This window comes from Alexandromys fortis, unplaced genomic scaffold (genome assembly GCF_014885135.2).
Source record: "Alexandromys fortis isolate MF-2015 unplaced genomic scaffold, M_Fortis_MF-2015_v1.1 scaffold_29, whole genome shotgun sequence".
NCBI lineage: Eukaryota > Metazoa > Chordata > Mammalia > Rodentia > Cricetidae > Alexandromys > Alexandromys fortis.
In genome coordinates, this window is record NW_026067891.1 from 3,830,183 (window position 1) to 3,844,711 (window position 14,529).

The 14,529-nt window shown below is 50.0% G+C and overlaps 1 protein-coding gene across 1 annotated transcript in view; it reads left to right on the plus strand.

The window, feature by feature from the left end:
* Positions 1-5,221: 5,221 nt before the first annotated feature.
* The window catches only part of Telo2 (telomere maintenance 2), a 20,008-nt gene continuing 10,700 nt past the window's right edge, over positions 5,222-14,529 (plus strand). The window contains exons 1-6 of the mRNA XM_050135995.1: positions 5,222-5,605; positions 5,881-6,226; positions 7,988-8,265; positions 9,699-9,767; positions 10,001-10,148; positions 12,384-12,486. Of these exons, the coding sequence (XP_049991952.1) occupies positions 5,895-6,226; positions 7,988-8,265; positions 9,699-9,767; positions 10,001-10,148; positions 12,384-12,486 (930 nt within the window). The 5' untranslated portion in view covers positions 5,222-5,605; positions 5,881-5,894. The remainder of the gene's footprint in view (positions 5,606-5,880; positions 6,227-7,987; positions 8,266-9,698; positions 9,768-10,000; positions 10,149-12,383; positions 12,487-14,529) is intronic.

Consider the following 14,529-nt stretch of genomic DNA (forward strand, 5'->3'; position numbering starts at 1 on the left):
CCCAAGGTTCCCAGGGAAACAAGGTTCAAACAGGCACAAACAGTTTCTTTGGATAAGCGGATGTGCTCGAGGCTTTGTCTGTCTGGCTCAGAGGCAGACAGAAGCTGATAATGACTCTAACAGGAGCACCTAGATTACAGTTCCCACTGAGAAGTCGAAGTGGACGGGGGTTGAATGTGATCAGGAAGTTCTCAAAGCCAGGCCTGGTCTGGCGCCCAGCATCCCAACCTCACACAGCTGTGTCCCATGAGTTCCCTTCTCATTCCCTTGGAAAAGAAATCCCTCTTGGTAATGTGCTGCGTTTCTCTTGAACTTATGTTTTTCTGCTAGAATGGGATACCTTAAAATTAGCTATTGTTTTTCTTTCCAGGGAAAGGGTCTTGCTGATCTTAACTCCTGGGTTAAGTGATCCACCACAGTCTCAGTTAGGACTACAGGCATGTGATCTCTCTCTCTCTCTCTCTCTCTCTCTCTCTCTCTCTCTCTCACATACACACACACCACAAATTGCACACATTTTGAATTAATATGATATTTCAATAAATGTATTATATGCGATGTTGAAATCAAGCTAAACATACCTGACTTTTCCTGACTGGCTTTTGGTTATAGGCTTTGCAGGGGGATTAGTGATGCCCCTGAGGAGAAAAACCCAAGGTCTGACCCTGGGACCTGTGAAGATAGCCTTATGGGGAAAAAACATCTAGGCATATCTTAAGAAGGGGTTACCCTGGGTACCCATATACCCCTGCACTCAACAACAAGTGTCCTGAGAGAGACAGAGAGGAGCAGACACCATGGAGAAGGGCCAATGAGGATGATGGCAGAGCTGAGAACAAAGCTGTTGCACGCCTGGAGCCCTAGAAGCCAGGGAAGACACAAGCCTTAGCAGCAGCTTCTGAGGTAGCATGCCACCTGGGTTTCAGACTTTTAGGCTCCAGAGATGAGAGAAGATAATGTTCTGCTGTTTGAAGAACCCTAGTTTATAGTAATAAAATAACTCAGGAAGGTGTCCCCACAAAAGCACCCAGCACTTCCGAGATGACGTGAACCAGACTGCCATACCAGGGGACGGGCCACCAACGCAAAGGCGCCTTCGGTCATGCATCAGAACACCTCAGGTGGAGAAACTCAGGAAGCACCCAGGGGGAGAAACTGTGGAGGTGACTGAGACACCTTCCTGGGACCACCGACTCTCTTAACATTTGTGCCGGGCCAAATGACTGAAACAATCAGAAAAAGATGAGCTAGTACAGCTAGCTCACGCAAACACAGCAGAGCAGAGAGTAAAGACATTTTCAGGTATGCAGAGGCTTGGGAGCTACATCGCTGCACCCTGCCATTCCTGGGAAGCCGCTGGATGGTACGCTTCAGGAGAATGGGTGGATAAAGGAACAAGGAAGTTGTGGTTTAGAGATGGAGTCCCAGAATGGTCTCTTACTGGGGTTATCACACCTCACGCTCAAGCCCTGGCTCTCTCCGGAGACACTGGCCTCCAGCCTCTCTGACCCCCACACTGTCTCACGTGGGTCCCAATGACTGTATTGGTGGTGGCTCCTTACCCCCTGTTCTCTGGGCTGACCCCTGCTTGTGCTGACCTTTATGATTTATTTATGTATTCATTATGTGTGTTTACTCACATGTGCATGTGTAGAGGCCAAACATTTAAGTCACATGCCTTCCTCGATGGTGCTCCATCCTATTCTTCTTGAAACAGAGTCTCTCACTGAACTGTGGACCTACTGATTGGTTAGACTGGCTGGATAGTGAGTTCCCTACACCTCTGCCCTGATGCTGGAGTTACAGAGATTGCCCTCCAAACCACTCTGTCACCATCAACCTGGGCTGCTTTCATGGCTGGGCTCAACGACCGTTGGTGCTACCTCACAGAGGAGGGGCAACCAGTTGTATGTAATTATGCCAGTGCACACGGGGTCTCAGAGAAAGGATAGAATATATAGGCCAGGAAGAATTAGGGGAGGGGTTCCATCTACACAGGAGTCAACATCCGTGATGAGTGCCAACCTTCCACTATGGCTGCTTTAAGGGCATCCATGCTCTTGCCTGTAACCCCCTCAGCCACTGTTCTATAAGGAAGCCTAATAAACTTACTGAATCCCCGGAGCTGACTCTGGTGGAACTGCACCTCAGTTTATTGACGGGACTGTAGAAGGAGGGGGTAGGTGTGGTCTGCATCTCCTCCAGGGAGGAATCTTGGAATACAGATGCACACCTCTTCACTTGGCTTTTATGTGGAAGCCGGGGATTTGAACTCAGAGCCTCATGTTTGTACATTAAGTACTTTGCCTAGTAAACCATCTCCCCAGCTCCCAGGACTAGCCCTTTTAAAATTTGTTTTCTTTACATTTATTTGTGTGTGTGTGTGTGTGTAAGTGCTATGGAGCACTTGTGAAGGTCAGAGGACAACTTACAACTTCCAGGACCCAGTTTCTCTTATTTATTTATTTATTTATTTATTTATTTATTTATTTATTTATTGAGACATGGTTTCTCTGTGTATCCTCGACAGGCTGCCTGGAACTCATAGAATCTGTCTGCTGTCTCCTGCGTGCTGGGATTAAAGGTGTGCGCCTCCACCACTGGGCCACATTTCTTATCATAAGCACTCTGGTACTCATTTTCTGTAAGTAAGCAAAGATATCGGGGTGCTGAGGCAATATGACCCCTTAGTTAGCAGCTGTTGAAATTTACTTTGTTGTCCTCAATGCTTTGAGCAGAAGGATTGTCAGTCACCAGCCCACTGCACCGCCCTTATGTGAGCATTGACTATCCAGGAAGCTCTGTTAGGGCCTTGAGAAAACCACAAGGTTGCTTCTGATTACTTCAGTTTGGGAAGGTACAGTCTTGGGGCTTTTTGAAAGTTTGAACCAGGCTTTTTACCACAAGGCTGAAGTAATTCTGGGGGAACCTGCAACCATTTCACCAAGTTGAGAAGGGAAATCCGTCCCCTGGTGGCCAGCAGAGGAACTGCTGAGCCTGGTGCACAGGTTGTGTTAGGAGGAAGCGCCCCTTTTAGGCTTTTTTTTTTTTTAAATTACCACCTCCTCCCCGTTTCCATTCCCCTCCCCCTCCTCCCACAATCTCCCCCTCTTCCCACCTCCCTACTCCTCTCCTCCCCCCCCCCACTTCATTCCCCCTCTCTCTGGAGAATGATGAGCAGTCCAGGTTCCCTGCCCTGCGGGAAGTCCAAGGTCTTCCCACTTCTATCCAGGACCAGGAAGGTGAGCATCCAAACAGGCTAGGATCCCACACAGCCAGTTCATGTATTAGGATCGAAACCTAGTGCCATTGTCCTTGGCTTCTCATCAGCCTGCATTGTCCGCCAAGTTCAGGGAGTCCGGTTTCATGCTCATCCTCCTTGGTGATCAGGGAAATGCAAAATTAAAACAACTTTGAGATACCATCTTACACCTGTCAGAATGGCTAAAATCAAAAACACCAATGATAGCCTTTGCTGGAGAGGTTGTGGAGTAAGGGGAACACTCATCCATTGCTGGTGGGAATGCAAACTTGTACAACCACTTTGGAAATCAGTGTGGCAATTTCTCAGGAAATTCAGGATCAAACTACCCCAAGAACCAGAAATACCACTCTTGGGAATATACCCAAAAGATGCCCTATCATATGACAAAAGCATTTGTTCAACTATGTTCATAGCAGCACTATTTGTAATAGCCAGAACCTGGAAACAACCTAGATGCCCTTCAATGGAAGAATGGATGAAGAAAGTATGGAATATATACATATTGGAATACTACTCAGTGGTAAAAAACAATGACTTCGCGAATTTTGCATGCAAACGGATGGAAATAGAAAACACTATCCTGAGTGAGGTATCCCAGACCCAAAAAAGACGAACATGGGATGTACTCACTTATAATTGGTTTCTAGCCATAAATAAAGGACATTGAACATATAATTTGTGATCCTAGAGAAGCTAAATAAGAAGGTGAACCCAAAGGAAAACATATAGTCACCCGCCTTTTAGGCTTTGAAAGCTGCTACTCAGGTTCACCTTGGGAGAGACGATCCTGCGCTGCCTCCCTTTCTGTGGTAGATTTAGGTTCAGCAAAGTCTTCTCCTGAGACTTTGCTTGCCTTCTGTCAGCCATGTGGGTTGAGCTGGTATCCTGAAGAAAGAAGCAGCAGAGAGGCAGTAGGCAGCCCAAGCTGCAAATGGGGCAGGACAGCCAGCTCTGTGACAGTTGCAGAAGTAGTAGCTGAGGCATCAAGAGGGAGCCCACCAACTCTGGCCTGACAGTGAGGGGACCAACATACGACTAAACTAGGCTCTCTGAATGTGGGTGACAGCTGAATGGTTGGGCAGACTGGGGGCAGTGAGACCATGATTTATCCCTAGTGTGTGGATTGGCTATTTTGAGCCCATTCTCTTTGGAGGGATAACCTTGCTCAGCCTAGATATAGTGGGGAGGGCCTTGATCCTCCTTAAAGTAATGTGATAGGCTTTGTTGACTCCCCGTGGGAAGACTTACCATCTCTGAGGAGTCACTGGGGGGGGTGTGTGTGTGTGTGGGATAGGAGGTGGGATGGGGGAGGTGGAGGGAGCAGAGGAGGGGAGGGGTTGGTATGTAAAATGAGAAAAAGAAAGTTTTTTTTTTTTTTTTTAAAAAAAAACTTCTCTTTGACTACAGTTTTTTTTTTTTTTTTTTCCTGTGTAGAGAAAAAAAGATCTTGGCTAGCTGATTAGCAAAGCTTTCCATAGGTGTTGGGAACCGGAACCTGCGACCTCTGCAAGAGCAGCAAGTACTTTTAAGCTCTGAGATACTGCCCCAGGCGGATCCGGTGATCAAGAGAAGTTCTGCGGTGATGGATACTGTAATGTTCAGGCAGGCAGGCGGCAGCCAGGACCCCTGGCGGTTTGTGGGTTCGCATTAAACAATGCAGCCTTGTGCGCCCACCACATGCATCAGCATCGCAATTTGTCTAGCTTTGCTCTTCTTGGCTTCCTTATTCTCGATTCCCTGACAGCCCCAACTGAGGGTTAGTGTCGTCCTCAGAAGGCCAGCTCTACGGTGGAAAGTCACTGGACCCAGGTGGACAGGGTGCTGGGAGGGCAGCTCTAGAATTAGAGAAAACAGACAGCAGGCGCCAGGGAAGGGAAGAAGGCGAGCAAGCCTACCCCAGTCCAGCCCTCAGGCCTTGGCCGCCCCAGGTTCTTAGGCCACGCCTCCTCCTCTTGCGCAGGCGCAGGTGCTGCGGTCACCAATGCGCCGGCGCTGCGCGGATTCTTCCCGAGCTCCTCATAGGCATCAGATCCAGAAACTAATATCCTTGCTAGTTCCACGCGAGTTCTGGGACTCGAACTCACGGCTGCCCTCGGCTGGCACTGAACGGGACGCGTGGTCCCGGTGCCGTGGCGAATCAGCGGCGCGCGGGAGCACGCGGTCGTGGCTCTGAAGCCTGGGGGCCGGAGCAACCCTGTGGGAGTGGTTGGTCCGGTTGGGTCTGCATTGGTGACGGCCCTGCGGGATGGCCGGCTTCCGTGCTAGCCCAGGGCCTCGTGTTTAGAAGGCTGGGTGATCACCTGGAGCTGCAGACTCCGGGGTTGTAGCTGCTGCTGCCTGGTGAGCCACTCATTCACCCAAGTACCAGCGAGCTTGACAGAGGAGACAGCCCCCGGGGTACGGGTGCTGTTCCTAACGGGCACAAGCCTTGTCAGACCACCCGGAAAGCGGGGAACCCGAAGGCAGGGACCGCATGAGGCGCCTGGGAGCGCAAAAGAGGGCTGGTGGCATTTCTTGGATTTGGAGCCAAGCCTCCTCTATCCTTAGCCGAGTCCTTCGTGGGTGCTACGGGGAGAAATCCTGAGATTCTCACCCTGCTTTTCTGGGTCCCTCAGCCCTGCCTTGCAAGATGGACCCAGCACTGTCTGCTGTCCGATTCACCGTACAAGAAGCCATTCACACCCTTTCATCCTCAGAGGATGTGGGCCACATCCTCTCCACCCTGGGGACCCTGAAGCGGTACCTGGGTGGAACCGAGGATCCAGCTTTCCCTGAGAAGGAGGAGTTTACCACCATCCACTTCTCAGCGGTTCTCAGATGTCTGGTCAGCAAGCTGAGTCCAGGTTGGCTAGAGCTATCCCCCGACGGCCAGCTAGAGCGGCTTTGGGAGAGCTTCTTCCTGGACGGCCCCCCAGACCAAGCCTTCCTGGTGCTGATGGAGGCCATCGAGAGCACTGCTGGGTGAGCAGCTTGTGAGCAACAGGGCACCCAAGTTCTGAGAAGGGACCTAATGCTTTAGAACTGAGTGTAGCTGTGCTCAGCTCTGAAAGGGGAAGGACCCCTGCGTCTTAGCCTGGCCTCAGTCCCTCTTGCTGGAGGCTGGGAGGAAGAGCAGGGTCCACATTGCAGATAGCAGGAGCAAATCAGCGACTCAGAGGGTCTCCATCACCCCCAGCTGACACCAGAAAGGGAGCTGGTCACTCGCTGCCCTCTTCTGGACCTACCCTTTTTTAATTTTTGTCTGTCTGTCTGTCTGTCTGTCTGTCTATCTAGTTTTTCCGAGACAGTGTTTCTCTGCATCTTTGGAGCCTGCCCTGGAAACTAGCTCTTGTAGACCAGGCTGGTCTCGAACTCGCAGAGATCCACCTGCCTCTGCCTCCCGAGTGCTGGGATTAAAGGCGTGCGCCACCACGGCCTGGCCCTACCCTTTATTTTATAGGACTCTCAGGACCATCACAGGACATTTTGGGTTTTTATTTATTTTTTTCTAGTTTTTCGAGACAGGGTTTCTCTGTGTAGCCCTGACTGTCCTTCCTGGAACTTGCTCTGTAGACCCAGCTGGCCTTAAACTCACAGAGATCCACCTGTCTCTGCCTCCCAAGTGCTGGGATTAAAAACGTGTGCCACCACCAGCCAACAATTTCAGGTTTTTAAATGGCTAGCTTCCATGTTGCTGCCATGGACCCCTAGTCCTGGGCTCTACATCCAGTCTAGTGGATCCCTGGGAGGATGCAGTGGCTTTGAGAAGCTGGGTTTTTAGAATCTGCTGTGGTGCGGACTGGAGAGGTGGCTCTGAGGTTAAGAATGCTGGTTGCTTTTCCAGAGAACTTGGGCTGAGTTATCAGCACCCACAAAGGCTGCTCACAACCATCTGTAACTCAGTTCCAGGGGATCTGAAGCCCTCTCCCCCACAGGCAATGCACACATGTAGTACACAGACATACCTGAAGGAAAAAACACCTACTCACGAAATAAAGTCTCAAAGCAACCACTTCTGTGATCCAAGCAAGCACAGTGCCAAGTGGAGGAAGAAACGGTGGTGTCTGTCCAGGGCCCAGGGGGACAGCCTACTAGTAACTGGCTATTTAGCAGTGGAATTAAGTATTTTCTTCAGCTGATGAGTTCAAATGTAAATGCTTATGAAGTTGTTGGGACTAATTTTTTGTTTTGTTTTTTTGGTCTTTTTGAGATAAGGTCTCTCTATTATGCAACTCTAGCTGTCCTGGAACTTTTAGGCCAGACTTGAACTCTCAGAGATTCTCCTCCCTCTGCCTCCAGAGTTCAGGAATGAAAGGCATGACCACACCCAGCCTCTTGTTTCTTGAGATGGAGGTCTCACCTACCAGGAGTTTGCCAATTAGACTAGGCTGTCTGTGTGTCCACTTGTCTCTGTGTCCCCGGAGCTGGGACTCCAAGCACTTGTCACCTCACCTATTTTTCTTCTTTGGTGGGGGGCATCGGAGGAGTTGAGACAGGGTCTCACTTTGTAGTTCTGACTGTCCCTTGAACTCACTATGTAGACCAGGTTGGCTCTTAACTCACAGAGATTCTCCTGCTTCCTCTTGTATGCCGGCATTAAAGGCATGTGCCTCTGTCCTGGCCTCAGCTGGCTTTTTTTATGTGGGTTTTGGGGATCAAACTTAGGTTCTCAGGCTTTGGGCCATCTCCCTGACTCTATGGGGACACTAGGATAGAGGAGACCGGGCTCTCGCTTCTCTTTAGCCCTAGCTTCCGTCTGATGAAGATGGCTCGGCTGCTGGAGATGTTTCTGAGCAAGGGCAGACTGGCGGCTCTCATGGAGGAGCAGTGTCGCCCGCAGACAAAGCCCAGCTTCTTCCTAGTCCAGGAGACGCTGCTCAGCAAGGTGGTGGGCTTGCCTGACCACCTGGGCAACCGTCTCCAGCAGGACAACCTGACCCCGTTCTTCCCCCAGAACTACTTCCCTCTGCTTGGCCAGGAGGTTCTGCAAGCACTAAAGGCAGTTGTGAGCTTTCTCCAAGGTGAGCACCCTGCCCCAGCATCTCTCCAGGCCTTTATTTTCTCCCTCCCCTTGAAGTAAGACTCTGAAAGCCTGTGGGGCCTTAAGAGTTGGGGTGGGGCTGTCAGGTAGCTTAGATGCCGTCCTGGTTCAGATAGGTTCACCACCTGATGGAGTTCCATCTCTCTTTTGGCTTTTGATTTTGGAGAGTTGGGTCTGACCCTGGATTCCTTTAGTTCTTAGTTGGATTGAGACCTGCTTTTCCGACCCAGTCACTTGTATGTCCTAGAAGCTGCCCTTCCTTCTTTGCTGAGGTCCACTTTCTTGCTTACTTGAGTCTGATGTCTGTGTCTTTGGTGGTGGTGGCTTTGAGTGCCCACTGTGTAGTGACTGCTCTTGGATCTGAGGGCATATGCTTTTACATGTTTATGTGACACTATGGGGACTGCCCATCACTCACAGATCTCTAGGGACCACCCTGTGGGTGTCCATAGTTAGCTCCGCCTTCTCTGGGACATTGCAACTGGCTTTCCTGGGTATATACCTCGAGAGAGTATTGGGGAAGAGCCATTGTGATTCCTGGTTAGTGGATGTTAGATACAGGCCATGATTGACTGACTTGAACCTTGGCCTCTTCCTTTTTCTGCTCACCATGGTGCACACTCCAGTCTGAGCCATACCTCAGCTTAACTGCAGCTACTCTGACTGCAGTCTTTCAGCCTGCTCCTAGCTGAGTTTCCACTTTGGTTTGCTTCCATGGGCTCAACCCAGCACCCTGACGGCTCCTGTGTTCCTTACCTATGTGGCTCCAGAGGAAGCTGGGCCGCTAGAGCTTTGGCATGGTTTCTACCTGGCCCAAGCCTCTGTCGTCCCTAGATTTTTCCAGCAACCAATTTCTGGTCTGTTTTGTTTCATCTTGGTTTGATTTGGATTCCGTCCTTGCAGGCTCTTAAGTGTTTGTCCTTAGGTCACGGTGTGTCTGGGTCCATGTCTGTTTTCTGAAAGGTGCCATCATCTCAGCTCTACTAGTGGGAGGCTGCCACCCCATCTCCTCCTTGTTCTTGACCTTCTCATGGCTCCTTCTTCGCCAAGGAGGGAGACCTTGTGGGCAGTGGCCGCTGAGGTGTCTTTAGCCTCCCCAGAACCCTGTTCTGCTTCTGTAGTTGGCTCCTAGTCCAGGACCCCCCTGGTGCCTCTTCAGTGATGTAGGCAGAGTCCTTTTGCTGGTTGAGATGATGTGTGTGATACTTTTAAAGCATATTATTACTAGGTTTTCAAGCTAAAGACAGCTCCATTTAGGTTTTCTCCCATGTTAGATATGCACATTCATCCCAAATAGCTGGAGTTTCCATGGCTGACCTGGCTGCTAAGCACAAGGTCTGTATCCTTAGTCAGATGTCCTTAATGTTTATCCCACTGACCTCTTTTACCGTCAGATCTTGCTTTGCATTCCAGGTGGCCTAGACTGCTCTGTCTCCTTTGTGTCTCGAGTCTTGGGGAAGGCCTGCATCCAAGGGAGAAAAAGTGAGTGGTCCCCGATACCCTGCTCACCCTTGGTGGAGGGTGAGAATCATGTACAAGATGTACATTGTATGTCCCCATACAGTGACATGTAAGTTGACCCTTGCCCTCATTGGGGTTCCCTCACTTGGGTGTTGCCCATGCCTGTGAGCTTATGGGGCTGTGGACATTGGGCACCCCTGTTGCCCCCTGGCTGAGGGTGACTCCTGAAGCTTAGGGCCTCTGTGTCCCCGCAGAAGAGATTCTGGGCATACTGGTGCCCCAACTGACAATGCTCACCCAGGAGAGCTGTCTGTGGCAGCGGGTGTGCTGGCGGCTGGTGGAACAAGTACCTGACCGGGCAGTGGAGGCTGTACTGACAGGGCTTGTAGAGGCCGCTCCCAGGTAAGCAGCCAGGTCCTCTCCAAGCCAGTGTTTCTCAGGATGTCAGGGTAGACACCATCATTGCTGCCATTCCCTGTGCTGCTCTCTTGGGTGCAATACTAGAGTCCATGTCCTATACAGTTTGGGTGGTCCATCCTGTCTCAGCATTGCATTTTCAGACTGGCCATTGGTTGTGAGCCCAGTCCCCATCTTGTGCCTGCTGTCCTTCCTTCACTGGGCTCCCATTGCTCATTCTTTGTTGTGGGTACTCTGACCCCTGTGATGTTCACTGAGCTGTGTTAGCGTCTACTTGTCTTTGTGTATGTGGAGTGACTCTGGGTTGTTGGGGGGAGCAGGCCTGCTGGGCTGGCTGAATGCTCTGAGCGCAGTGCTAGTTCACCTGGCTCCCAGCATCCCTCTCTGCACAGAGCAGCACTCAACGCTGGCTTTGCGTGCGTTCTTTGGTTGTAGGTGTTCACCGATGTCCCTTGCTTGTTCATGGTGGGGTCCTGGTGTGCTTGTAATAGCTTCCCCATAAACTCTAGGCTCTGTCCTGCGAGGCCCACGGGGCCGTCAGCAGAGCACCACCTAGTTTCCTTGTTTGTTTTGTTTCGAGTTGACCTCACACATGATGTGTGGTTGAAGATGGACTCGAACTCTTGACCTCTCTGTCTCACCACCCAGGTGTTGGAATTACGGGCATGCACTATGAATGTCAGCTCCACTTTAGGTTCTGAATCTTGTTTGTCCGTTGGATTGTCTTCTGTGTACCTATTTCCTGTGCTAAAGCCATATGTCAGTTTACATAGGTTTGGTTTCTCAAATTTTTAGGGGTCCCCTCCTTCTTTCCAAGCTTTTGTCTCTTTGAATTTTTTTAAAAATTTAAAATTTTCATGTGTGTGCATGCTAGTGCATGTGCAGATATGTGTGCACAACCATATGAAAACCAGGGGTCAACCTCAGGTGTCGGTCCTCAAGAGCTGTGTATCTCATTTTTGACACAGATTTTTCTCACTGAACCTGGACTCACTGAGTCCCAGGGACCCTTTCTGGTTCTGTGTATATAGATATGTGCCACCATGCCTGGCTTTTTCTAGTGGTTCTGGGGATTAACTCAGGGCCTCATGCTGTCTAGCAGGCACTTCACCTATGGAACCATATTCACAGCCATGGCCTTTATGACTTTATGTGGAATTGTTTTCCTTTCTTTAAATCAGAATCTCACTATGTATTCCTGGCTGGCCTGAACTTGCTATGTAGACCAGGTTGGCCTCAAAGTCAGAGATCTGCCTACCTCTGCCTAACAAGTTCTGGGATTGAAAGTGTGTGCTACCATGCAGGCCTTTGTGTGGGATTTGATATAACAACCGGGGCTGGTGAGCTGGCTCAGCAGGTACAGTCACTTGCTATCAAGGCTGAGTTTCATCCCCAAGTCCCACATGGTGGAAGGAGAGAACCAGTTCTTCCAAGTTGTTTCCTTCCATGGTATGCATGATAAGACATGCACATGCACACAGACATAGACACACACACACAGATGTACATGCACAGAGACACACACAGATGCACATACAGACACAGACAAACATAGACATATACATACACAGACAGACACACACACAGATATACACATACTGAGACATACACACACATGGATGCACACACATGCACTCATACACACAAATACATGTAATAAAAAGAAGTAATGAGCGAGGAGGAACCCTGCTGTTCTGTCTGTGTGGCTGAGGCAGATGGCCACAATCTTCCTTTCTGAAGGAAGTAGTCCGGCTTGGGGTTCTGCAAATTGTTGTTATGGGCCAAGTCAGGCTGGTGGGTTTTTGTAAATAAAGTTTTATTAGGTAGATTGCTATGCCCATTCATTGACACATTTGTCTAAGGCTCTTTTCAGCCACTCCCAGAGTTGACTGCTTTGGAGAGTAAACCTGTCTAAGAGTATACTTCTGGCCCTTAGCAGCAAAGGTGTGCTACCCTGCCCTAGAGAAGCATTCATCCCTGGCCTTGGCAGAGCAGGGAAGGACCCCCATTTTGGGTTGGTCCTGTTGGCTCTGATCTGGGGTCTAGGCTTTCCGTGGGTGTTCGCATTCATTCTGGGAAGAGGAAAGATTAAGGACCAACTCAGGTCATGGAAGGGCTCAGCCAAACTCTGGAGTGAGCAGGTGGCTGGACACAGGACACCATACTGTTTGCTTTTCCTTATCCTTCCCTTTGAAGCCACTTTCCACATCTGCCCCACAGGCCTGAAGTCTTGTCCCGGCTGCTGGGGAGCCTGGTGGTGAAGAACAAGAAAGTGCAGTTTGTGATGACCCGGAAACTTCTGTTCCTGCAGTACCAGCACTCGGTGAGAAACCAGGCAGGGTGGGGCCTGCAGGCCTTCCAAGTCACAGGAAGATTGCTTCTAAATGTGGAGTAAGGGGAACTGAGTGCATGACACACTCCTTTAATCTCAGCACTGGAATCTCTGAGTTCGAAGCCAGTCTGGTCTACATAGTGAGATCTTGACTAAAAAAAGTAAAAGAAAAAGAAAAAATAGGAGTAAGGGGTGGGGGGCTAGGCATATTGAGAGGTCATCAGGAGGTCATCTCCAGTTACACAGAAAGTTCGAGCCCAGCCTGCCCCTGTCTCAATGACCCTAAAAAAGAAGAAAAGGAGTGCGCTCAGCAGGCATGGCGCTGTATTCTGTCTACCCTTAGCACCACGGGAAATCAAAACGATATAAGTGCGGTTAGACAGCAGTTACCTAGGAGATGTCAGCAAAACGGTAGACCCCTCCATCCATTTCTGAGCTCTGCAGCATCCCAGGCAAGTAAACATGTCACATATCTCTAGATCCCCGTACTACCTAGGATGGTGCCCCTACCACCTCCATTCTGTGCATCAGGACTCATCCGTGACTGCTGCTGTCCATGTGCCTTAGAGCACTGACTCGGAGCTGGCCATAGGTCAAAGCAGGGGAGGACGAGGAGTGGGACACATCTAGAGTGGAAAACAGCAGAGGTCAGGCAATGGTGGGGCCCACTATATCCACTTGTTCAGTGTTTCTTTGTAAGCTGGGCTCTACCTTGGGTACTGAGCATCCACTGTGGACAGAAGAGCCCCTTCACTCCTCATCCTAAGTTCATTACAGGAAAGGGAGCAGATGCTGCCCACGCAGGACAGTTAATACACAGGGTGACACAGCAAATGCTGGCACCAGGGGGCAGTCAAGCAGGAGGATGGCTTGGAGAAGGTCTGGCTCTGAGGATTTGTCTGGGTAGGCTGGAGGCCTCTGAGAACTGGAATACCCACCAGTGAGCTAGCTGATTGGCTGTCCAGACTGGCCTGAGCTGGCAGTGGGTGAGAAAGAAAGAGGATGGATGGTAAGGCCAGGCTGGTTGGGTGGGAGTCTGAGCAGAGATGAGCTAGTTGGACTGTCTGGCTCCTGTGCAGAGGAGCCAGGGGGAAACTGAAGTGTCTCTCACCTACTCATGTAGTGGAGCTCGGACAGGAGCCCTGGAGAGTTCTCCCAGCAACATGAGTGGGCATCTGGGCACAGCAGCAGTGTACACAAGAAGGGATGGAGGCACCTAACACTTGAGCCATCCTCCAAGAGGGCAGGTGGATGGTGCAGTTCTAGGTGAACAGACAGATGGTCCCCCAGACTTCTGGTGAATGAACACCCAAGCTGTCTATTCCTGAATCCAATGCTCTGTTCTAAAGTCAGACCATAAACCAGTCAGTGGGATGATGCAAGGGCCAGAGAAAACTTCATGCAGTCACTCCTGCATGACAAGGCTGTGGACTTAGAAATAGGAGAGAAATGAAAGAAAGAAAGAAAGAAAGAAAGAAAGAAAGAAAGAAAGAAAGAAAGAAAGAAAGAAAGAGAGAGTTGTGAAAGAGGGCTAAAAGAGTTGCTTTTGATGTACAAGCAAGAGGACCTGAGTTTAAGCCCAGCTGTCTTAGCTACTTTTCTATTGCTATGATAAGACACCATGACCAAAGCAGCTTATAAAAGAAGTGTTTATTTGGGCTTATGGTTTCAGAGGGTTAATTAGTCCATGTTGGCAGAGCTAAGGCATGGTGGCCGGAACAGCTGAGAGCTTACACTGTGATCTGAAAGTAGGAGGCAGAGAGAGGGAGAGGAATGAGGAATATTGGGAATGGAGATGGGGTTTGTTTGTTTGTTGTTGTTGTTTTGAGACAGGGTTTCTCTGTGTAGACTTGGCTGTCCTGGAACTCACTTTGTCACTGTCTCGAACAGTGACAGGCTGTTCGAACTCATAGATATTCCATGGAACCTAACACTCTTCTGAATTCTGTAGCTTTCTCTCTCTCTCTCTCTCTCTCTCTCTCTCTCTCTCTCTCTCTCTCTCTCTCTCTCTCTCTCTCTCTCACAGCGAAAAAC